Source organism: Alexandromys fortis, unplaced genomic scaffold (assembly GCF_014885135.2).
Source record: "Alexandromys fortis isolate MF-2015 unplaced genomic scaffold, M_Fortis_MF-2015_v1.1 scaffold_129, whole genome shotgun sequence".
In the NCBI taxonomy this organism is placed as follows: domain Eukaryota; kingdom Metazoa; phylum Chordata; class Mammalia; order Rodentia; family Cricetidae; genus Alexandromys; species Alexandromys fortis.
The window spans coordinates 4,523,764-4,548,379 of NW_026068022.1; the positions used below are offsets into that span (position 1 = coordinate 4,523,764).

At 39.0% G+C, this 24,616-nt stretch overlaps 2 protein-coding genes across 3 annotated transcripts; both read right to left on the bottom strand.

The window, feature by feature from the left end:
• Window positions 1–10,543: 10,543 nt before the first annotated feature.
• Window positions 10,544–11,482, bottom strand: LOC126514456 (olfactory receptor 477). The gene has a single exon (XM_050163364.1). The coding sequence runs from the start codon at window positions 11,480–11,482 to the stop codon at window positions 10,544–10,546; it is 939 nt and encodes a 312-aa protein (XP_050019321.1).
• Window positions 11,483–18,603: 7,121 nt separating this feature from the next.
• On the bottom strand, window positions 18,604–20,241 carry LOC126514393 (olfactory receptor 473). 2 transcript variants are annotated; one of them, XM_050163288.1, is made up of 2 exons: window positions 20,223–20,241; window positions 18,604–19,529 (listed from the first exon to the last, which is right to left on the bottom strand). In XM_050163288.1, exons 1-2 carry the CDS (start codon window positions 20,239–20,241, stop codon window positions 18,604–18,606), a joined length of 945 nt encoding a protein of 314 aa, XP_050019245.1. The 2 variants fall into 2 exon arrangements, with proteins under 2 accessions (XP_050019245.1, XP_050019247.1); XM_050163290.1 differs by lacking the exon at window positions 20,223–20,241 and adding an exon at window positions 19,671–19,682 and having other exon boundaries at window positions 18,604–19,533.
• Between the last annotated feature and the right edge of the window lie 4,375 nt (window positions 20,242–24,616).

A 24,616-nucleotide genomic window follows, 5' to 3' on the forward strand; every position in this document is an offset into this window, starting at 1 on the left:
CTTCTCCACTCTAAATATCATTGTAAGTATGAGGTTCAATACCAGCTGTATTTCTGATTCATTTATCTATGGGTCTTACCTTAAAGACCCTTTCACATTCTCATTTAGCATTTCCAAAAAGCTAAAGATTCGATTAATATTCGTCTAACTTCTTAATTTCATATCATTCTATTTGCAGCTGAAGTCAATCTTTGCAAAAATAAAATCAGTCGAGTTCTCTTTTGGGTCTTGTATGATTTTAGTAAACGGCTCAATTTTCTTCATTAATTCTTCAATTTTGTCCCAAGCATTTAAAGCTGATGTAAGACATAGTGCCAATGTGTGATCATCAAATGCAATTCTTTCCACATTAGTATAATGATTCTCACCAAGGATTTGATCTTGAAATATCTCATGACCTTGCTGTTTGATGATCCTAGTTTTGTCTTTCCACGAAGTCCTCCACTATAACTGGGGACCAGCTTCCAATACTCCTGTAACTCAATCTTTACTGTCTTGTAGAAAATTCTCTTCTGAGAGGTCCATAAATTTAACGTCTGCCTCACACTTGAATGCTTACTATATGAAACTATTGTTTCCTTAAATCTCTTCAAATCTCACATTTCTATAGGATCTCAGTAAACTTCTGAATAGCCTTAGACACACCTGTCAGCCTGTTTAGGTGCTGAGGAGTTCCATCTGGATGGGTGAGTGTGTGCTATCCGGGGGGCGGTTTGTCCCAGAAGAGAACACAACCTCACTCCCCAGCTCCTTCTGCAGGGCTGTCTTTCTTACTCACAACCCAGCCCCCCAGCACCCCACCCCCCAACCCTGCCCTGCTGTATGCTAGGACCAGTGCTCAAGAACAGTTTTAAGCTCCTACACTAAGGCTACCCACCCAGAGCAGTGAGTGCCTGCCTTCCTGGAAGGCCTCAAGGTCCCCTGTAAGGGAGCCCTAGCACCTTCAGCTGGGGCTTCAGGGTCTCCTGTGCTCTACTGGACCCCGCCCTGCTTCCCAGGTTCTTCCTTTTGTCCCCGGATCATTGGGCCACCAGGTGGCCCTGTTTAGGTGCTGAGGAGTTCCATCTGGATGGGTGAGTGTGTGCTATCCAAAGGCAGATTGTCCCGGAAGAGAGCACAAGCCCCCCTCCCCCAGTTCCTTCTGCAGGGCTGTCTTTCTTACACAAGACCCCCCACCACGCCTGCGTTTTCTGCAAGGTCCTTTGCTCAGGAACAGTTTTCTGCTCCTACACTAAGGCCACCCACCCAGAGTGGTGAGTGCCTGCCTACCCGGCAGGCCTCAAGGACCCCCGAAAGGGAGCACGCGCACCTTTAGCTTGTGCGCCAGGGACTCCTGTGTTCTATTCATCTGCGCCCTGCCCCCCAAGTTTCCCCTTTTGCCCGCGGGTCATTGGATTACCAGGCGTCCATGTTTTGGTGCTGAGGAGTTCCATCTGGACGGGACGGTTCCTGCTTCTACACTGAAACGATACACCCAGAGAGTCAGTCACAGCAAAGACTGGACCAAGACAACAGGCCTCTCCTGGCTCCATTTGAAGGAGGAGATGGGAAGGCGCCAATGCAAGACTTCCTCCAACAACCTGAAAGGCAACATGACATCACCAGAATCCAGGGATCCCGAAATAAGAAGAATTGTACAGCCTACTCCAGAAGAATTAGAAGAAATCGACTCAAAAGTGAATTATATGAAAATAATAGAAGACCTTAAGCAGGAGGTGAAAAACTGCCATAAACAATTAGAGATTACAAACAAAAAGGTAGAGGAAATGAATAAATCGCTCAAAGATACCCAAGAAAACCAAGAGAAACAAGAAAAAGCAATCAAACAGGTAAGGGAAGTAGTTCAAGACCTGAAGAATGAATTGGAAGTAATGAAGAAAACACAAAGCGAAGGAAGGTTGGAGATGGAAAATCTGGGTAAACGAACAGGAACTACAGAGACAAGTACTACCAACAGAATACAAGAGATAGAAGAAAGAATATCAGACACTGAAGATACCATAGAGAAAATAAACACACTGATCAAAGAAAACAGTAAAACCAACAAATTCTCATCACAAAACATTCAGGAAATCTGGGACACAATAAAAAGACCAAACCTAAGAATAATTGGGGTAGAAGAAGGAGAAGAAGTACAGCTTGACGGTACAGAAAATATATTTAATAAAATTATAGAAGAAAATTTTCCCAACCTAAAGAAAGATATTCCTTTGAAGGTTCAAGAAGCATACAGAACACCGAATAGACTGGAACAAAAAAAAAACATCTCCTCGCCATATAATAATCAAAACACAAAGCATACAGAATAAAGAAAGAATATTAAGAGCCGCAAAGGAAAAAGGCCAAGTTACTTACAAAGGTAAACCTATCAGACTTACACCTGACTTCTCTATGGAAACCATGAAAGCCAGAAGGTCCTGGATAGATGTTCTTCAGAAACTAAGAGATCATGGATGCAAGCCCAGACTACTATACCCAGCCAAGCTTTCGTTCACTATAAATGGAGAAAACAAAATTTTCCAGGATAAAAACAAATTTAAACAATACGTAACCACAAATCCAGCCTTACAGAAAGTAATAGAAGGAAAATCTCTAACCAAGGAGTCCAACAATGACCACAATAACTCAGACATCTAGAGACCCTTCACCAGCACAACTCTAAGGAGGGAAACACACAAACTCTACGACTAAAAAAGTGACCGGAGTTAACAACCACTGGTCATTAATATCACTTAATGTCAATGGACTCAACTCACCTATAAAAAGGCACAGGCTAAGAGATTGGATACGAAAACAGGATCCAACATTCTGCTGTTTACAAGAAACACACCTCAACCACAAAGACAGGCACCTACTCAGAGTAAAGGGATGGGAAAAGGTTTATCAAGCAAATGGACCTAAGAAACAAGCAGGTGTGGCCATACTAATTTCTAACAAAGTTGACTTCAAACTTAAATCAATCAGAAGAGATGGAGAGGGACATTTTATACTCATAACAGGAACAATCCATCAGGACGAAGTCTCAATCCTGAATATCTATGCCCCTAATATAAAAGCACCCACGTACGTAAAAGAAACATTACTAAAACTAAAGGCTGCCATCAAACCGCACACACTAATAGTAGGAGACTTCAACACTCCTCTCTCACCAATGGACAGGTCAATCAGACAGAAACCTAACAGAGAAATAAGAGAATTAATGGAGGTAATGAATCAAATGGACTTAACAGACATCTATAGAACATTCCACCCAAATAGGAAAAAATATACCTTTTTCTCTGCAGCTCATGAAGCCTTCTCGAAAATTGACCACATACTCGGTAACAAAACAAATTTCCACAGTTACAAAAAAAATTTGTAACCTCCTGTGTCTTACCAGAACACCATGGATTAAAGTTAGAATTCAACAACAAGGCTACCCCCAGAAAGCCTACAAAATCATAAAAACTGAACAGTCAACTACTGAACCACACCTGGGTCAAGGAAGAAATAAAGAAAGAAATTAAAGTCTTCCTTGAATTCAATGACAATAAAGAAAAAAACCTACTCAAACTTATGGGACACTATGAAAGCAGCCCTAAGAGGAAAGTTCATAGCACTAAGTGCCCACTTAAAGAAAACAGAGAAAGCATACATTGGAGACTCAACAGTCCACCTGAAAGTTCTAGAAAAAAAGAAGCAGACTCACCTAGGAGGAGTAGAAGACTGGAAATAATCTAACTGGGGGCAGAAATCAACAAAATAGAAACACAGAAAACAATCAAAAGAATCAATGAAACAAAAAGCTGGTTCCTGGAGAAAATCAACAAGATTGATAAACCCCTATCCAAACTAATCAAACGGCAGAGAGAGAATATGCAAATTAATAAGATCAGAAATGAAAAGGGGGACATAACCACAGACACAAAGGAAACTCAGAGAATCATTAGATCTTACTACAAAAGCCTGTATGCCACAAAACTGGAAAATGTAAAAGAAATGGACACTTTTTTAGATAAATACCATATGCCAAAGTTAACCAGGACCAGGTGAACAATCTAAATAGACCTGTTAGTCGCAAAGAATTAGAAAATGTTATCAAAAACCTCCTTACCAAAAAAAAAAGCCCAGGACCAGATGGTTTTAATGCGGAATTCTACCAGAACTTCCAAAAAGACCTAATACCTATACTCCTTAATGTATTTCAACCCACAAACCTATGAAGACCTCATTTTCGATAAAGGAGCTAAAAGTATACAATGGAAGAAAGAAAGCATCTTCAACAAATGGTGCTGGCACAACTGGATGTCAACCTGTAGAAGAATGAAAATAGACCCATATCTATCACCATGCACAAAACTCAAGTCCAAATGGATCAAAGACCTCAATATCAATCTGAACACACTGAACCTGATAGAAGAGAAAGTGGGAAGTACCCTACAACTTATGGGCACGGACGATCGCTTCCTAGGTATAACCCCAGCAGCACAGACATTAAGGGCAACATTGAATAAATGGGACCTACTGAAACTGAGAAGCTTCTGTAAAGCAAAGGACACTGTCACTAAGACAAAAAGGCAACCCACTGACTGGGAGAAGATCTTCACCAACCCCGCAACAGACAAAGGTCTGATCTCCAAAATATATAGAGAACTCAAGAAACTAGACTTTAAAATGCTAATTAACCCAATTAAAAAATGGGGCGCTGATCTGAACAGAGAATTCTCAACAGAAGAAGTTCAAATGGCCAAAAGATACTTAAGCTCATACTTAACCTCCTTAGCAATCAGGGAAATGCAAATCCAAACAACTTTGAGATATCATCTTACACCTGTCAGAATGGCTAAAATCAAAAACACCAATGATAGCCTTTGCTGGAGAGGCTGTGGAGGAAGGGGTACCCTCATCCATTGCTGGTGGGAATGCAAACTTGTGCAACCACTTTGGAAAGCAGTGTGGCGGTTTCTCAGGAAATTCGGGATCAACCTACCCCTGGACCCAGCAATGCCACTCTTGGGAATATACCCAAGAGATGCACGATCATATGACAAGGGCATTTGTTCAACTATGTTCATAGCAGCATTATTTGTAATAGCCAGAACCTGGAAACAACCTAGATGTCCTTCAATGGAAGAATGGATGAAGAAAGTGTGGAATATATACATATTAGAGTACTACTCAGCGGTAAAAAACAACTTCTCGAATTTTTCATGCAAATGGATGGAAATAGAAAACACTATCCTGAGTGAGGTAACCCAAACCCAAAAAGATGAACATGGGATGTACTCACTCATAATTGGTTTCTAGCCATAAATAAAGGCCATTGAGTCTATAATTTGTGATCCTAAAGAAGCTAAATAAGAAGGTGAACCCAAAGAAAAACATATAGCTATCCTCCTGGTTATGGGAAGTAGACAAGATTGCCGGGCAAAAAAATTGGGATCTTGGGGGGGGGGTGGGAGGGGGGTAAGGGGAGATGGGTAGAGAAACGTAAGAAGGGGAGGATGGGGGAACTTGGGGAAACGGGATGATTGGGATAAAGGAAGGTTGGATAGGGGAGCAGGGAAGCACATATCTTAATTAAGGGAGCCATCTTAGGGTTGGCAAGAGACTTGGACCTAGAGGGGCTCCCAGGTGCCCAGGGCGATGTCCCCACTTAGTTCCTGGGGCAGCTGAGGATAGGGAACCTGAAATGGCCCTATCCTATAGCCATACTGATGAATATCTTGCATATCACCATAGAACCTTCATCTGGAGATGGATGGAGATAGAGACAGAGACCCACACTGGAGCACTGGAATGAGCTCCCAAGGTCCCAAGGAGGAGCAGAAGGAGGGAGAATATGAGCAAAGAAGTCAGGACCGCGAGGGGTGCACCCAACCACTGAGACAGTGGGGCTGATCTATTGGGAGCTCACCAAGGCTAGCTGGACTCTGACTGAAAAAGCATGGGATAAAACCGGACTCTCTGAACATGGCAAACAATGAGGGCTGATGAGAAGCCAAGGACAGTGGCACGGGGTTTTGATCCTACTTCATGTTCTTGCTTTGTGGGAGCCTAGCCAGTTTGGATGTTCACCTTCCTAGACCAGGATGGAGGGGGGAGGACTTTGGACTTTCCACAGGGCAAGGAACCCTGACTGCTCTTCAGACTGAAGAGGGATGGGGAGAGGAGTGGGGGGAGCGAAAGATGAGTGGGGGGAGGGGCAGGGAGGTGAGGATCTGGGAGGAGGAGGAAATTTTTTTTTCTTTCTTTCAATAAAAAAAAAAAAAAGAAACACCTGTCATTGGGTGGTCATTCTTGAATGGTGACTGGATAAATTAAGATTCATTTTCTAACAACATTGGGCCACTGCTCTTCAGTTCTATAATGCAATGGTGTTGTAACTTCTGCTCTAAACTCCTCCGTCTGTGTATGAATGTTTCTCTTAGTTTCATTAGTCTGTCTTTCTAAGGATTTTTATCTTATCAGGATTTTATATTATTGGTCATTTTTTTTTATATTTCACACCAATATCAAACAACTTTTTAGGGACAAAACAAGTTTACCAAAATGATAATGTTTATAATTGACTTATGTCAACCTCAGCTAAGTTGATTGTTCACTCATTTAACTATTCCATTTGGAAACTATCCATACAGAGCCCTAACTTCCTTCATTGTAATATTATTTCTCATTTTTAACATGAGGAACAACATTTTTAACTAACCCCCCCCCTTTAATAATTTCCAGTTGCTCTTAGGGTTCTCCTTATTAGTTAGCTTCTCTGGGGTCATGTACTGTAGGCTCGTTATCCTTTGCTTTGCGGTTAGTATCCACTTATGAATGCTCACGTACCATGCTCATCTTTCTGGGTCTCAGTTACCTCACTCAGGATGATTTTATTCTATTTCCATCTGTTTGCATGCAAATTTCAAGATGTCATTGCATCCACCACTGAGTAGTACTTCATTGTGTAAAGGTATCACATTTTCCTTATCCATTCTTCAGTTGTTTGTCATCTAGTTTGTTTCCAGGTTCTGTCTATTACAAACAATGTAGCTATGAACATAGTTGAACTAATTAGTCCTTGTAAGAGAAACATAGATCCCTCTGAGAAGAGGAAATAGACAATATCTCCTAAAAATATTGGGAGCATGTGGGTGGTGGTAGAAGGGAAGGCAGAAAGTGAGAAGGAGGGGAGAAGGGGAGTGGACTTAAGGGAAAGGGATGGGGAAGATGGGGGAAGGGCAGAGACAAAGAGCAAGCAAAGAAATATCTTGATTGAGGGAGCCATAATGGTAATAGCAATAGAAATTCCCAGGAATCCAAAAGAATAACACCAACTAAGATCCTAAGCAATAGAGAGGGTGCCTGAACTGGCCTTGCCATGGAGTCAGACTGATGATTATCTTAAATGTCACCATAGAACCTTCATCTAACAGCTGCTGGAAGAAGAGGCAGAGATATACAACAGAACACTGGGATGAGCTCCCAAAGTCCAGTCAAAGAGTGAGAGGAGTGAGAATATGAGCAAAGAGGTCAAGACCATGTTGGGAGACCCACTGAAACAGCTTACCTGAGCTAATGAGAACCCACCAACTCCAGCCTCACAGTGAGAGAACCAGCATAGGACCCTATGGGACCACTGGCAGTGAGACAAGCACTGCTTGTACTGGCTTTTTGGAGGCCATTCTCTTAGGAAGAATACCTTGCTCAGCCTAGATATAGTAGGAGGGTCTTGGTCCTGCCTCAAAGCAATGTGCTAGACTTTGTTGCCTCCCCATGGGAGGCCTTACTCTCTCTGGGAATGAATGGGGGTGAGTGGAGGGAAAGTGGAAGGTGTGGGAGGAGAGGAGGGAGTGGGAATTGGAATTGGTATGTAAAATGAGAAAAGAGAGTTTTTAAGAATAATTAAATAAAAAAAATAATCCCAGTTGTCTCATCAGAACTGCTGATGATGAGAATGAAGTGTGAGACTTAATGTCATTGCGTAGCATGTCTATACAGAGAACTCAGGCGTTGCACAGCCTGGTTGCAGCTGCTCACATGTAGCTGTAAACTGAGAGTGTAGTGCTTCTGACAACAAAAGAAGTCCAAGAGGGTGTCTAGGTGGCTAACCTAATGGACAGCAACCAGAGGAGGGAATCTAGGAGAAGTCAACTACCCATGGAGAGAAGGTCCAGCCATCTAAAAACAAAGACACAGAGGATGGGCAGAAAAGGCACATTTGGTGGGAGCTGCCTGTAGGGATAACCATGCAGTCATGGACAGGTAGCTCCATTTGGAGCCCAGTCACCTGTGGAGTTTAAGGACTGTGGAGTTTGAGTAGCAGCTGGAGGTTGTTGTAGAGAAGCTACAGCAGGGATATCCCAGGCTCAATCAGAGGGCTTGGGGCAAGAAAAGTCAGCTAATGGCATAGTGGCTCCAACGGTCACAGAAATAGATGCAGTTATGAAGGCTGCAATGCTAAGGGCAAACAGATATTGGGGTGAGAACCTGAATGATCAGAGGAGCTGTAGATAAGTCACCTCCTATTTCCTCTGTTCCTCCATCCAAAAGGGGCTGAGATCCTCTCTCAGGCCTGTCTTACTATTTCCTATCTCCTATCTGTCATCAGTCCTCCAAACCCTTATGGTTAATTTTGTTCAGCTAGTGGCTAGTTCTGCCCTCTGATACAAAGCAGCTTTATTGTCCCAGAATGCGATCAAAATACACACAATAGTCCTGGAAGCATTATTCAAAATACTTTGATTGCAGAATGGTCTTCTAAGTTGTTACATATACCATTATGCCAGAAGTCATGTTTTTTTTAAACATACTTTTGATTCTTTAGGAACTTCACATCGTGCCCCCCAATCTCATTCATTTCCCAGTCCCTCTCTATCCACCCTTCACCCTTGCGATGTTCCAAATTTAATGTTCCTAAAGAAATACAAAATATATTATAATTGAAAACAAAAACTGCCTCCTCAATTGAGGGGCACAGCCATCTCTTTTACACCCATGCCATCAGGGCCAGCCCTCCATGCCTGTAGTGAGAGGTGAAGCCATCTGTCTCAGGTGTGGATACAGGTCTCCCATAAGGGACAGAACCAACTTTACTGCTGCAGTGGCCAGCAAGGGTTAGGACCAGCTACCCCAGGGCCAGCAAAGGGCAGTGCCAGTTCGTGACAGTCCTCAGATTTCAACATGCATGGTTCCTATGAACCACTGCGGTAATATGGGTCATGAAGATTAACATAAACCCCAACTGTGGTAGAACCATAGACACAGATGTGGCCCTCAGCAGCATTTGGCCTAGATATCACCATGGAGCCAGGTAGCCACACAGGCCAACCAGATCAGTATGGCCCCACTGGCATCATGAGCCTAAGACACCAACATAGTCTTTGGTAGCTAACCAGTTCATAGGTACCTGCATGGCCCTCGATGGTAACAGAAGCCATAGACATAAACTCAGACCCTTACTACTTGCTGTAGGGCCTTGATTCAGACATGGTACTTGGCAGCAGCCTAAAATCAGATGTTACCATGGTCCTGACTGGCAAGCAGGTCACCCACATTGGCTTGTCCCTCACCAGTTTTGTTTCTTCAGTTGCACATATTTCCACAGCACATGAACTGATTCACTTCTTTTTCTCTCCCATTTCTCCTTGCTCAACATAATGGCTCATTTTCCAGGTGGGCCTGTGCTGTTTTCAGCCAGCCTGGGACACAGAAGTCTGTTTTAATGTGTATTTAAACATAATTAGAACACTGAAAATTAGGATAAATATGTTATCAAGACTTTATTTTCCCCAAAATTGGAATCAAATCAGTTTTCCCAGGTCCAACGTGGTTATGATGTGCATGAACTAACTATACCTTCTTTATAAAATCAATTGTCCGCAAAGATTAAAGTGACGTACTAACTCAGGCTTGATTGCCTTAGGCAAACCTTGTGTATCATAACAGTAATTACAACACTAGATTTATCATGGCATAGTAGAGGTTAAGTGTGTGGGAAATAGCAGAACTGAATCAACACTTGTGCTGCATAGAACACAGATTCATAGGAGATAACTCTTCACCTCTCTGAAGAAACCACTTTATTTCTCCAAGGCTTGTACTATAAATTTAGTACAATTTAAAATGCCAATCTAACAAATTTATTATGAAAACTAAATTGGTTACTAAGTCTCTGAATTTCACTATTGAACTTACATCTCTGATCCTTCATGATTAAATGGTTGAACTACATTTATTTTTCAATGTCCAGACAATCTTTTAAAAAGAAAAATAATGATGCCACTTTATTAGCTTTTGTCAGGATAAATGGGTTCACATATAATTTATTTCTATAACAGATGCTTAAAATGTCAAGCATAAATCAATGTTTGCTACATAAACTAAACATCTTGATATATACCAGTGTTCCATAATAGTAATAATCGCTGCTGCATTATTACAACTTGAATGATTTCAAAGTGTCTTCTTACTACATACAAGTGTATAAATGTGAGTTGCTGCAAAGGATTTTAACTTACACAATCAGTTGAATAGCACATGGTAGTACTAATAGAGGCATGCACAAGAAAAATCTTTATCCTCTTGTATATATTTTGATGGTGACCTTTCTCAGGGCCTCCTTTACATCTCTGTTCCTCAGACTGTAAATGAGGGGGTTAATCATGGGGATCACCACTGTGTAGAACACAGCCATTATCTTGTTCTGCTCAGTAGAGTAGTTGGACTTGGGCATCACATAGATGAAGGTGATGGTCCCATAGTAGAGAGTGACTGCAGTGAGGTGGGAGGTACAGGTGGAGAAGGCCTTTTGGCGGCCCTCGGTGGAGCGCATCTTCAGGATGGTGATGAGGATGCAGGTGTAGGAGATAGCTATGACAAACACTGTGATCACAATGATGGATCCGGCAGAGATGGAGGGAATAATTCCAATAATGGAAACATCTGAGCATGAAAGTTTCAACACAGCAGGAAAGTCACAGAAAAAGTGATCTATGTGATTTGGCCCACAGAAGGACAAACTCAACAGGCAGCTAGTAAATGTCATTGAATTCACACAGCCACCAACATAGGAAACCCCAACCAAGAGGAAGCAGATTCTAGGGGACATATGTGTGGAGTAGAGCAAGGGTGAGCAAATGGCCACATATCTGTCATAGGCCATGGCTGCCAGAAGGAAGCATTCGACTGTACCAAATGTCACTGCAATGCAAAATTGGGCTTCACATGCAGCCACAGAAAGTACCATTCCATATCCAAGGAATCCTACAAGCATTATAGGTGTGACTGATGTAGAAAACCCAATGTCCACAAAAGCCAGATGGCTAAGGAACTGATACATGGGTGTGTGGAGCTGAGGGAAGTTTCTTATTAAAGTGATGATGCTGATATTGGCTACTAAAGTAACAGCATATATTCCAAGAAATACCATAAAGAGAATTACATGCAGTGTGGGGTTCTCTGTTAACCCCAGAAGAATGAACTCTTTCACAACTGTGTGATTTGGAGCCTTCATCTAGAGTGTAAAATGTCCCTGTTGAAGGAGATGAGAAGAAATACATTCGTTTAGTAATTTTTCAATGTTTCCTAGATTTTTCTATTACTCCACAGATTCTATAATAATCCCTTTCTTTTACCAAATTATAAATATCTGTGATTTGCAGGATTAGAGTTTTTGTTCCTTCTTTGAATAAAATGGAAAGAGTTAAGTCTCACCCTGCTATTTCAGGTATCTTCTTCTCTTTATGTAATGCTTATACAAGGTATCCTCAAACCTTGACTCCAAATATCCTTCCCTCCAGGATGACATCTATAATTTAAATGATCTCTTGAACTTTTCTTCATGCTCCAATCAATTAGAAGTTCCTCAAATATCTCAAACTATGTCATTCCATACACATCTTCAACTCTTTCACCAATATTCTATAATTTTGGTGTATTTATTTATTCTTATGTATATGATTGTTTGGCTTTCATGCATTTTTTTTACACAAAATACATGCTTTGTCCCCACAGAAATCAGAAGAGTGCATTCATTGAGTTTCCTGGAAGTGGAGTTATGAACAGTTGTGAGCCACCATGGGGTTGATGGAAATTTAATTCAGGTCATCTGAAAGAACACCCAGTGCTCTTAACTACTGAGTGTCTCTGCAAGTCCCTCACCCCAGTCAGCTCATTCATTCATAATCTCATGTCCGCAACTTTGCAGCCTTCCTGGCAATCTTCCTCACATTGTACTCCTTCTAGTAAAATACCTTGGCTTTTGTCTATAATTTAATGGTTTTTCTTTCTTCATCTCCTGTTTTCCATCCTCTGTGTCACAACTTGGCTTAAATCCTTGGTCATTTCATTCTGTATTTTTTCTGTATTTTGTCTGCTTATTTACCTAACTCACATTCTAATTCTAATGCTTATTTATTCTAATTCACATTCATTTCCTCTTGTAGTTTATAATAGTATGATTAATGACTTCTTTCTAATAAAAAGCAGATAAGGCAAAAACCTAATTCTTTTGATGGTTTTTCAGGTTCTGAACTATGACCTCATTGGCAAATCATTTAGTATTCTTTCTGACCTGTCCCTGCATTTAACTATGCTTCTTGACATCCTTCCATGCAGCTCTCACACCAACCCAGCAATCCATCAATATTCCAGGTGCTCAGCTTCAGCCTTCAAATTATTTTTCTTTACAAAAGCTTCTCTGACTAATAAGGATGAACCTGATTCACTTTCTCGGTAGACATCTGCTTCTGCAGATAATCCAGTGGCCGCTGTGTACACTGGACCATGGTTTACAACTTGCTTACCTTTCATTTTCTCAATTAGTACATGTTTCCATTAATTATTTTATCTTTGTCTTAAAAACCCAATGTTTGTGCAGAAAGTGTGCTAAAGTTTTGGGTGAGCATATGCATGATTAATGTGGCAACAAGGTTCTGGCAAACAAGGTGTAATTTATATTCCCTGCCCAGAAAACTAAACCTCAAAGAGAATGAAGTTAGTGAAAGGCTTGATAGAATATCTTACAAAACAACAAAATCAGGTCTCATTTATCTAATTTTTAAATAAAAATTAAATAACAAAGATGGAGAAAACAGTTGACAATTCCTTTGAATCATAGCTCGTATTACACATTTCAATCTATAGATATTTACTACATTTGTACTACATTTACTTTTAAATATTTTGGTATTTATTTTAGAAAATCATAAGGAGAGAGAGAGACAGACAGAGAGAGAGAGAGCCCAAGTGAGGTCTTCTTCAGGCAAGATCTTACTACGCATAGAATAGCCCTGGCTCTTCTAAAACTTGTGATAATCCTGTTTCAATATGAGATTACAGGCATGTGTCACCCTGCCTGATTTAGTTACATTTTAAAAGTACCATGCTTAGCTCTTTTTCTGAAGGCAAAAAAATTGAAAAGAGTGCATTCTGTGGTTTGTAGTAAGTTCACCACTAAGATTTACATTAGTGAAAACCTTAAAGGAAATTGTTCCCTATTGATCACTGATGGGTTGTGTTGTTGACTGCATTTTGATTGAAAGTGTTAATATTTTCATCTCCCTAAACATTGCATAAAATTCATATCAGTTTATTAGTATGCTTGCAATATTTTAAGTTCCAACAGAGTTGAACTTTTACCAGACACAATGCTATCAGTATTAAATGTCTTCTAAATGTTATGGACCTTTTGATTTTTTTCAGTTTTGTCAGAGTAAATAAACATAAGATCCATCTGTTTCTGCAACTGTTCACCAGACGTGATGAATTGGGAGATTCGGTGAATCAATCCACCACTCATTCAAGACTGTCCCCTGTATCTTCTTTGATGGAATCTTCCTGTTTAAGTTACTATTGTAACTTATCTTTGATGTTAGCTCTATTATTAGGTGTTTTTCTTTTAAACTTATCAGTTGGTCAGCATACATTTAATGGTTCAAATTTTCAACTTTCTATATAAATCATTGAGAAGTTTGTCACACCACTATTGGTTTCCATTTCTAAAAGAAAGCACCCAGAGTTCCTTTTTCTATCCTACCTACAACGTGGTTTCCAGTTCTCTTGAAGACTTCTTCTTCAGATTGAACATAGTCTTACTGTTCTTTGCATTCTGATTCAAGCAGAGTCAAGGTAACAACTTTGTTTTCATTCTAGCTCTCACTAACCATTCTGCACTGATTGCCAAGTTCTAAGTGGAGGTAAACAAGGCAGACACACAGGTCATCTATAACAAATTGCACATGGCACATAAACTCTTTGGTGCTCAGGATACTTTTTTAACTTGAACAATGAGAGAAGTGACCTCATAGTGCAGTTTTGTTGTGAGATTAAAGAAAGGGATATCTGCGAAATGCCAAAGGTCTTCAGATATATAAAGGTTAAGCATGTCTTTAGTTATTAAATACAAGAAGTTTGAGTAGTTTTGCAATTACTTAGTGTTTGGATGACTATAGTTTTGTTTTCAACATGTCAGGTAGTTTTACCATAAATACAAAAATAAGACAATAGGTGCAATATGTCTGTGTCCTCTGTCCTAAATTCTGATATTCGAATGTAGAGTATAAAAACTAATACTTTTTCTTTCTTCCTTTTCCTCTCCACTGTATGCTTAATATCTAGATTCTCGACTGGCTTTACTGATTATCGGCTTAGATCAGGAATGATGAACAATCAAAATCCTGTTCCTCAAAGGATCTGTCACTGCTAAGGGAAATAGAGGAGAAAGGCCAATGAACCTTACCTAGTTGAAATCAGGTTGTTGCTTCTGATTTCCTCTTCTTGTCTCAGTTCCTGAAGTCTAGTAACAATAATGGTTGCCACTGGCCATCCATGCAGTACCCACCTGCCTTAGAAAAACCAGTCTATGTATGCCAGGAACCACTACACAGTATCTCTAGGTGATCTAAAAAGTACATTACAAATTTTAAATTTATTCTTCAGTTATTTAAAAATCTATCCTAATGAAGTCTATCAGTCTTTCATTTACCATTTAAAGCCAATATTGACATAAAACCCAATGAGGACTTTATGAAGTGGATGTATTTTATTCATGTAGAGAAAGTTGGGATCTCAAAACTCTGCAATGTGAACCATCAATACACTCACTGGTCAAAAAACACACTTGAAGAAAATACAAGGTTGGGTGTCTTTGTATGCATGTTAAAAGGAGGAAAAGCTATAATCTAACAAAGCAAACCTTTAGGGATCATTGCTACATGCTTATTAATAGAAAGGTCAATAGGGTTCTGAAACAGAAGAGACTTATGGAACCAGGTGATTCATTAAGTCCTAGTTTGCCCTCCCCAGGTGACACCCACATGTCTTAGCATCCAATGGAATTCATTTGTACTTGTTTGCTGAAAGTAAGAGACAGCACATGTCCTCCCAGAAGAATATTTGCCATTGAACGTAATAGCTTATCTAGTTAGTTTGGGGTAATGTTCTGATATTACTTCCCAATTAAAATAACCTTTCAATCAAATTTAAAAGAAGCCTTGAGATAGATGGCTAGAATAGTAATGAATGAAATTGGTACTTGGATTTATTACCCATTTGCAGAAGAAATAGAAAAATGATTCTTGAGTCTTTCAGATATACAACTGATATTTTAAAAGGTGTTTGAACCTCTTCCTCACTGCTGCTCAGTAGAACAATTTATAACTCTCACCTGAGACACCTGAGCATCCACTGTTCATTGTGTCGTGACTCAAAAAAACCATTTGTAATCAGAAAAAGTGTGCCTCCAGTTTTATCCCTCACTTAAGATTTCTTCCTCTAATTGGTGTGTTTCTGAATCCATAAGAATTTAAGCATTATTTTCACCATTTCGGTAGGGAAATCACTGAGTTCTGATGGGAGTTACATTGATTCTGAAGAGTGCTTTGTGGAGTATGGCTATGTTAAAGACTGAAATCTTCCAGCTCATGTATAGCAATGTCTGTCTCTGCATCAGTGTTTCTCTCACTTTCTTTCATTAATATATCAGAGTTGTCAGTACAGAGATTGTGTACATCCTTCGCTGGCTCTGATAGCCTTTATGCCTGGAAAAGTGGGATTCACACAACTAAAGCACCATGTCTCATGGAGTCAAAATGGACCTCCAATGTTCCCGTACACTATTAGAAGTGTTTGTCAAAAGATGAGTACCGTTGGACAGGAGCTATGGCTCAGTAATTTAGAACATTTCCTTCTCTTCCAGAAGACCACGTTTTGTTTCCAGCACTCATTTATAACAACTCACAATCACCAGTAACTGCACTTCCAGGGAATCTAACATGATCCTCTGACCTCCATAGGAACCTGGACACATGCGGCATACATATACTCACACAGGTGCCTACACATAGATAAAAATTAATGTTTTAAAAGTATATGAAACCGAGAGCCAAGTGGTGGTTCATAACTGTTATGTAAGCACTTAATAGGCCACAGAAAGGAATTCTGTGAATTAAAGGCCATTCTGGGCTACATGGTAAGCTTGAGATCAATATCTAAGACAGAATGAAATTCTGTCTAAAATCCAAAACAGAAACTTTTATGCATGTAGAGCTAGTCTTTCCCAGGGAAAGCATGCTGACTGGTTATATAATATCTAATGGTCAGCCATGAAAATATACATACAGTAGCATTGTGCATACTGAGTATGTTATATTTAGAAATATATGTGTATACATGTACATATACATATATGCATTTAACAACAATTAATGAAAAGAAAGGCCAAAATCTATAGGAAAGCAAGGAAAGGTATATGGAGGGTTAAGAGAGAGAAAAGGGAAGTGAGAGATTTTGAATAATATTAAACATAAAAAAGAAAAGAAAAATATTCACATGGAAACCAAGAAAAAAAAGATAAAGTCTAGGAATATGTTCCCTAGAAAACAAAGGGGAAAAGATCCTACCTTGTGGGCTGGAACAGTGAAAACACGGAGTGGGCACATGTACAAGAAAAGGTTAAGTAGGGTAGGATTCAGATGAAATTGAAGAGAGCTCATCAGTATATGATGGTGTGGTTTCTATATCTTTACTTGGTCCTTTAACCTCACACTCTACTCCCATGGAGAAAGGTGTATAATCAAGATACTGAAGAACTTTGCAAATACATGTTCTGGTTTTTATATCAGCTGTGTAAAGGTTCATCCATAGGAGAATGGGGTAACAGTAGTACCCACTCACTGCAGCCAGGCCGTAGTTGATTACCTGATTCTTTCTTCTCACTCATTGTTGGTCATTCTCCTAACCATATCTACGCCTAATTACCTAGATCCTCCGCAAAATTGTTCAAATATTTATTCAATGTTCTAGTAGTGTTTTTCACAGTAATAAATTATTAAAATAAAAATTTTAAAGTCAGAACAACATATCAGTTCCATTTAACTTACCCTTGTTATCTTTCAGATTCCAGTATAAATTTCATTGATAATACCATACACTTTCATGTTATAGACAATTAGGCATTTTCTGTATTGTTGGAATTTATAAATATCTCTAACTCTTTGTGTCTCTAATTCTCATTACACTAAGGGAAAACAATTGAATCTAAGTCTTATTTTCCATTATTATATTTTACTCAGCATTTGCTTGATAGTTTCCATAACCTAGCAAAACTCTCCTCCTTTACAGTCTCATGATGATGGTCATGTTAGTTAAAGTAGGTCTTGCCCTTAGGAAGAATGTGAAGTTCATTCTGAGACAATATTTCTAGTATTTTTTACAAGTTCTAGTTTGTTCACTGATCTATACCAACAAAACCAAGACTGTGGCATAGACATTAACAGTAACACACAAAATTTAAAATGCTCCTTGTCACGTTATGTAAGTACTGATATTTACATCTTGCCAAATACTCTATTTTTAAATGTGTATGGAAATATGGCTAGAACTAAAGTCATATCTTGAAACAATATTATCAAAACCCGATTTGCTAAGAAATGGGAATTGACCTGGTTTTTGAGACCTGTGCTTAGAAATGTATTACCTAGGTAGTATTTGCATAACATTTATTAGAAAGATTGACTCAATACACTAACTTAAGATTGATAACTCTGAACACATCCTCTATTCAATGACAGTGGTTATTAGACAGGTTGTGGTGGAGTGAGTGTTAAGTGCATGATGCAAAGAGTCAGTGCTGCATCCTTGGGAAAATATTCTTTTTCTCCAAGACTACTTTTCTTATTTATAATACCCTATCTTATGGATACACTGGGAAATTGAATGTAGAAATCACATAATTTTAGAGACCAACTTCTTAGATGCAAATGGCCTTAGTTATTCTTTTTTTTTTTTTTTCTTCATGAGTATATGGGCACTCTACTTTCGGTCTTTACCTGGGAAATTTATCCAGAAAGTAAAACAGTTTCACTTACTTAGGTTGTTGTGAGAAATAGGTGAATTAATATATGCAACTAAAATTTAGCCTGACACACACAAGGCACATCAATAACATAAAAGCAAAGATCTTGACATATTGCAGAAGTTCTATGATAGCAATAATTATTCCTGTCATTTTACTGAGGTGAAGTGGTCCCACAGATGATACATGAGTGTATAAAGGTAAGTTGTAAGCATCATGTGATGGATGCTAACTGTGACATGGCTAAAGGAAATCATCACCTATCTCTTGAATTGAAAGGTCTATGAATATACTCTGACAGTTGCCTTCCTCAGAGCATCCTTTACATCTCTGTTCCTTAGACTGTAGATGAGGGGGTTAAGCATGGGGATCACCACTGTGTAGAATACAGACAGCACCTTGTTCTGTTCAGTAGAGTAGTTGGACTTGGGCATCACATAAATGAAGGTGATGGTCCCATAGTAGAGAGTGACTGCAGTGAGGTGGGAGGTGCAGGTGGAGAAGGCCTTTTGGCGGCCCTCGGTGGAGCGCATCTTCAGGATGGTGATGAGGATGTAGACGTAGGAGACGGCTATGACAAACACTGTCACCACAATAATGGAGCCAGAAGAGATAGAAGGGATGAATCCAATAACAGAGACATCTGAACAGGACAGTTTCAACAGAGGGGAGAAGTCACAGAAAAAGTGATCTATCTGATTTGGTCCACAGAAGTTCAGACTTAACAAACAACCAGTAAATGTCCAACCATTCATGCAGCCACCAACATAAGAAACTCCCAACAGTAGAAAACAGACTCTGGGGGACATGAGCACAGAGTAGAGGAGAGGTGAACAGATGGCTACATAGCGGTCATAGGCCATGGCAGCCAATAGAAAGCACTCAGCTGACCCAAATGACACTGTGACGCAGAGCTGGGCTTCACAGGCAGCCAGAGGTAGGACCAGTCCATGCCCAAGCAGTTCCATAAGCATTATAACAGAGACTGAGGTTGAATAGACAATGTCTACAAAAGCCAGATGACTGAGGAACAGGTACATGGGTGTGTGCAGCTGGGAAGAAATTCTTATCAACGTGATGATGCTGATATTTCCTACTAATGTGACAACGTATACTCCTAGAAATATCACAAAAAAGACTATACACAGTGTAGGATCCTCTGTTAATCCCAAAATGATTAGCTCTGTCACAGTGGTGTGGTTTCCAGCTTCCTCTCTTTGTGTGACTTGTCCCTGTTGAGGGAAATGAAAATAATTTGTTTTTATAATGTTCTGATTTTTCACATTGCTGGATTTTTTAAATTATCCTCACTCTTATTCATGGTTTTTTCCTCTGCTCCACACATAACTACTGAGTTCATTGTACCTGTGGTATTTTTTCTTTTATCTTTGAATAAAATGAAAATGATGAGCCCCACTTTGTCATTTGCTATTTTTTGCATGTACTATTTCTTAAATGTTACTATTCAATACTTCATTATTGTGACCTATCTCCAATGGTCATGGTCAATAATTTCAATGACCAATTTATTCTCATGATGGTCATTTTTATTGAAAATCTCACAAACACCTCTCACAATGTGTTTCTATACCAAACTGATCCTTTTCTTCAGTCGTTCCACCTATAGTTTATATCTGAGTGTTGATTTCATCCAGCATCTCCTCTCTGCAATGTGGGAGATTCCTAGCTTTTTCTCATTGTACCACATACAAAAAATGTAATTATATGCCATTTACTTACCAATTTTATCACTTTGTTAACACAGAAACATAGCTATCACATCAAAAATCATAGAACTAGTTTATTCTGTGCTCAAATGAGTGATTGTAGCCCAGGATCATGTAGTCAGGTTACCCTGACTATCATCATCCTATGTGATATATAAGGTTTTTGTAGTTACAGAACAAAAAAAAAGCCATAACTCAGTCCACTTCACAAATATATTTGTAGAAACATCAGATAGGTAGTTTACAGCAATTGTGGGAATACCTCTGTAATAGGTCTCAGGTGTTGTCTGATTTTATTCTTAGCTTGGGGTTGGTAGAGCTAGTAGTCTAAGAACACATCCCAAAGATTTTATATATTAGTCACAAGGATGTTAGATCAGACACAGAAAGGGGCAATAAATGGCTATAAAGAGTTAAAGGATAACCCAAGAATATGTAATATAAGTTTGGTTTTTTTAGTTCTCTTTCTCATCTCTTTTTGTTACCACTGTGGTCTAGGCTTTGGTCCTTCCTCTTTTGTATTTTGTTGCATTTGCCTCATTTTGTTCATTTTTTTTTTATGTTTCACACTAAATGGTGACATATTTATTCATTAAATTATTTGAGTAACTTCTCAAATATTCATAATATAACATAATCTCACTAAAACAATGCACATCGCATATCATTGATTTGTGGCTTTTTTATTGATTGAAGAGTGTATAGTAGGGCTGGACAGATGGCTCAGAGGTTAAGAGCACTGCCTGCTCTTCCAAAGGTCCTGAGTTCAATTCCCAGCAACAACATGGTGGCTCACAACCATCTGTAATGAGGTCTGGTGCCCTCTTCTGGCCTGCAGGCATACACACAGACAGAATATTGTATACATAATAAATAAATAAATATTTTAAAAAAAGAGTGTATAGTAAATGCATGTTCCCTGAGTGATATTCAGGTATATGAAATACTTCAAAGAACCTACGTCATCTGCTTTGGCTTGGTATTCAGAACTGTAGTCTACATTCAATCATTTCTCTAAATTTATCTCCCTATAACATATACTCCCTTACAATGATATGATTTTCAAAAGTCATGTTAGAAGATGCTCTGATTGTCTTCTCATACTGATATAATATGCATAGTATACAATTTTCTGCTAACAATGTTTATGCGCCACTAAAATATTCAAACATTTACCACAACCAGTAATATTAGTATTAAATATCTTTCAAATATATCAATTCCTTAAATGTTTCCAATTGTTTTTTCTTTCGTAAAAGTAAGCATTTAGTTTCTCTGATGGTGAGCCTGAGTTCTTTCAATAAATTAACTTGAAGAGCAATGAATCGGTAGTTGAGCATCTGTAGCCCATCAAGAATATCTTCTATCTTTTCTGTGATGGATCTCAATTGTGTCCAAATGACTCTAGTAACAGCTTACTGCCTTGAGGTCAGCTCTACCATTACAAATCTATTTTTCATTGGACTAATTGTCAATATAGCAACAGTACAAACTATCTATTTTATACATAAAATTATTTAAATAGTTAAATAAAGCTATCATGCCTCCACTGCTTTTTCTATTCTAAAATTACTATTTATAATTTCTTAGGAAGCTCTTTCTAACTCTATCGAGCTTGCTTGGCACTTCGAAATCTTTCTTTTCAGACTCTGATCTGAAGAACAAGACTGTGCACAGAGTGGCATTGGTGCTCTGTGCTTCCTGCCTCTATCTCAGTTCCGTGGTGCCAACACTGCTTTCATTATGACGGCATTAGGAGTCACTCTGTGCTGCTGCAGAGTCCTAGGAAATGGAGCCAGACAAGGCAGCCTGTCAGCTGGGTTAACCTGCACACGGGAATCTGTTTGGCTCCCATCTTTGTATTTGTTCAGTGATACTAATTGTCCATATACTGCAGTTTTGTTCTGAGAAACCAACAGAGGTATTTTGTCACATAGTTGTGCTAAGTAACTTCTTTTTCCCCCTTTTATTGAAAGTGGACTTTTTTCTCACATAGTATATCCTGATTATGGTTTCCTCTTCCTCTGCTCCTCCCAGTTTCTCCCTACCTTTTCACCCATCTAGATCTACTTCCTTTCTGTCTCTGATTAGAAAACAGAGAGCTGTCTAAGGGAATATAATACAATATAATATAATATAATATAATATAATATAATATAATGAGATGATAAGACAAGACAAAAATTAACACATTGGAATTGGAGAAAAACAAACAGAAGGAAAAGAGCCCCAGAGAAGAATCAGAGACCCACTCATTTGAACACTCAGGTATCCCATAAAAACACTAAACTGGAAACCATAGTATGTATGCAGAGGACCTGATGCAGACCCATGCAAGCCCTGTGCATGCTGCCTCAGTCTCTGTGCTCACATAAACTTTGAACATGCTGATTTAGAAGGACTTAACTTTCTTGGTGTCCTCCATCCCCTCTGACTCCTGCATTTTTCTGCTTCCCTCTTCTACAGTGTTCCCTATCCCTGAAGGGCAAGATTTGCTAGAATTCAATAAAAATAAAATGTTGCTACTTTCAGTTGTTCCATGCTTTGGAGAACATAGCTTTTTTTTCCCTACTTGTCAGGACCTCCTGCCACACATCTCTAACTAAGCACAATCTCTAACACCTGCCCAGGTCTGAACTAAGATAATTTTATGTGTGCTATGCTGAGCACTACTTGCCCTTCTCTCCCTCCCTCCTACACACTTACGTTCCTGACCTCCAGACTGGCATTAATTCTTGTCACCATAGGTGACAGTGCTCTGATCACTCTAATATCCATTCTCCTTACTGATTCAGTCACTTGCGATGGTAAATAGGGGACACGGGACTAAGATCCTAATCAAACCCTAGTATCAAAGTTTTCCTCCAGATTTTGTTTTACGTATTCTCAGTTTTCAAACTTAGCAGTGGTTTTGACTCCCTTAGAGCCATGTTTCTTGGGTCCCCAGGTCCAACTAGTATACCTGTACCAGGAACACCACAGGGCCTCTTTTGCTTGCCTTCTTAAACCAGTGAAAATCCATCTCAATAAAATCCATGGCTCTTGCACCTACCATTTAGAAACAGAGTTGTGATGCTGAATTCCAAAAGAGACTTTAGGAAGAAGTATTCCATTTACATATATATAAAGGCTGAATACAATGTAAAATGTTGAATACTCTCACTGACCAAGGATACACTTGTGGTGAGAATGATGATGGATATCTTTGACCGGGATGGGAGAAAAAAGACGCTCTCAGTAACATAGCAAACCCTTAGTGCTATGCCTGCGTGTCCCTTTGAGAGATGGGTACCTATGGCTTTTTGGTACAGAAATAAATTCTAGAACCAGGTGACTCATTAGGGCCCAGCTGGCCCTCTCTAGGGGGCATCTACTCCTGTGAAGTTATTTGGAATTCTTTTTCAGTGTTTATTAAAGACCAGTGAAATGATTTGTGTTTTCCCAGAAGAATACAGGAAATTCAGAACAAATAATTTATTTTATTAATTGGTGTTAGCTAGTGCGGTGATCTAAGAGGACTTCTCAGTAAAACTTTAAATCAAATTGAAAAGCTTTGTTCAAATGAAAGGTAGAATAGTACATAATGAATATATTACTTTGACCTATTATTCATTTTTCTGAAAGAACATTAAGATGGTGATAGAATCCTGTTTAAGATTCACTCTTTTTCAGGTATCTGGAACCTATTTTTTCCCACTCCTCAATACAACACCACTGGAAGGCCTTCTGAGCATCCACATTGCACTGCAGGCAATAAGACAAGTGCATTAAATACTTGACTCAACTCACCCAAATACTCTGCCTTCCTTTATATGTTTTAAGGGTTTGAAGTAGACAGTCATCATTTCTACAGTCTTTGATGAATACCAGAATTCAGAGCATCTGAAAGTGATTTATTGTGGTACACATAACTATCATAGTCTTGCCTCTTATTCAGCACCACGCATTTATTTTATGCCCGCATTAGGATTATTTGTTCACATATACATTCTTCAACTCAAAGCCATCAAAGTGTTTTTGATCTCCTACAGATGAAATTAAGGCTGCACTGTGGATATTGAAATGGCCCTGTGAGACAGCTCCAAATTCTGTCTAACACAATCTAAGACCCACAGCCTAGAGAAATAAAGGTACTTGTGACCATAGAGGCAGACCTAAATACTTTACTTTCATTTCAATAACTCACCAAATCTATGATATGATTTATTTTTAGCACTTTCCAACCAGACATTGTCAGTTGTGACTGCCCAGAGACTTCTCAGTCTTCCACTTAGGAGTATTTCCATTGGTCCTAAGGAAATGTAAGGGACTCACCACTTCTGCAGAATCCAAACCCTGTGTGTGTGCAGGCAAACATGCATATATGTGTGTATGCATATATATACATATATATACATTAAATATATCATATTAAATATTTATATATTAAAGTGAGTATGCATAATTTTGCTTTGGGACAAGTGTCTTTTATCCTGTCACTTGTATTATTTTTAATAAAATGCTGACTGTCCAGTGTCCAGGTAGGAAATATAGGCAAGGCAACCAGGCAAGAAGTAGAGGCAGGGCA

Excerpts from the sequence above, each read along its gene's own strand:
- LOC126514456 (XM_050163364.1), bottom strand. The coding sequence starts at position 11,482 with ATGAAGGCTCCAAATCACACAGTTGTGAAAGAGTTCATTCTTCTGGGG.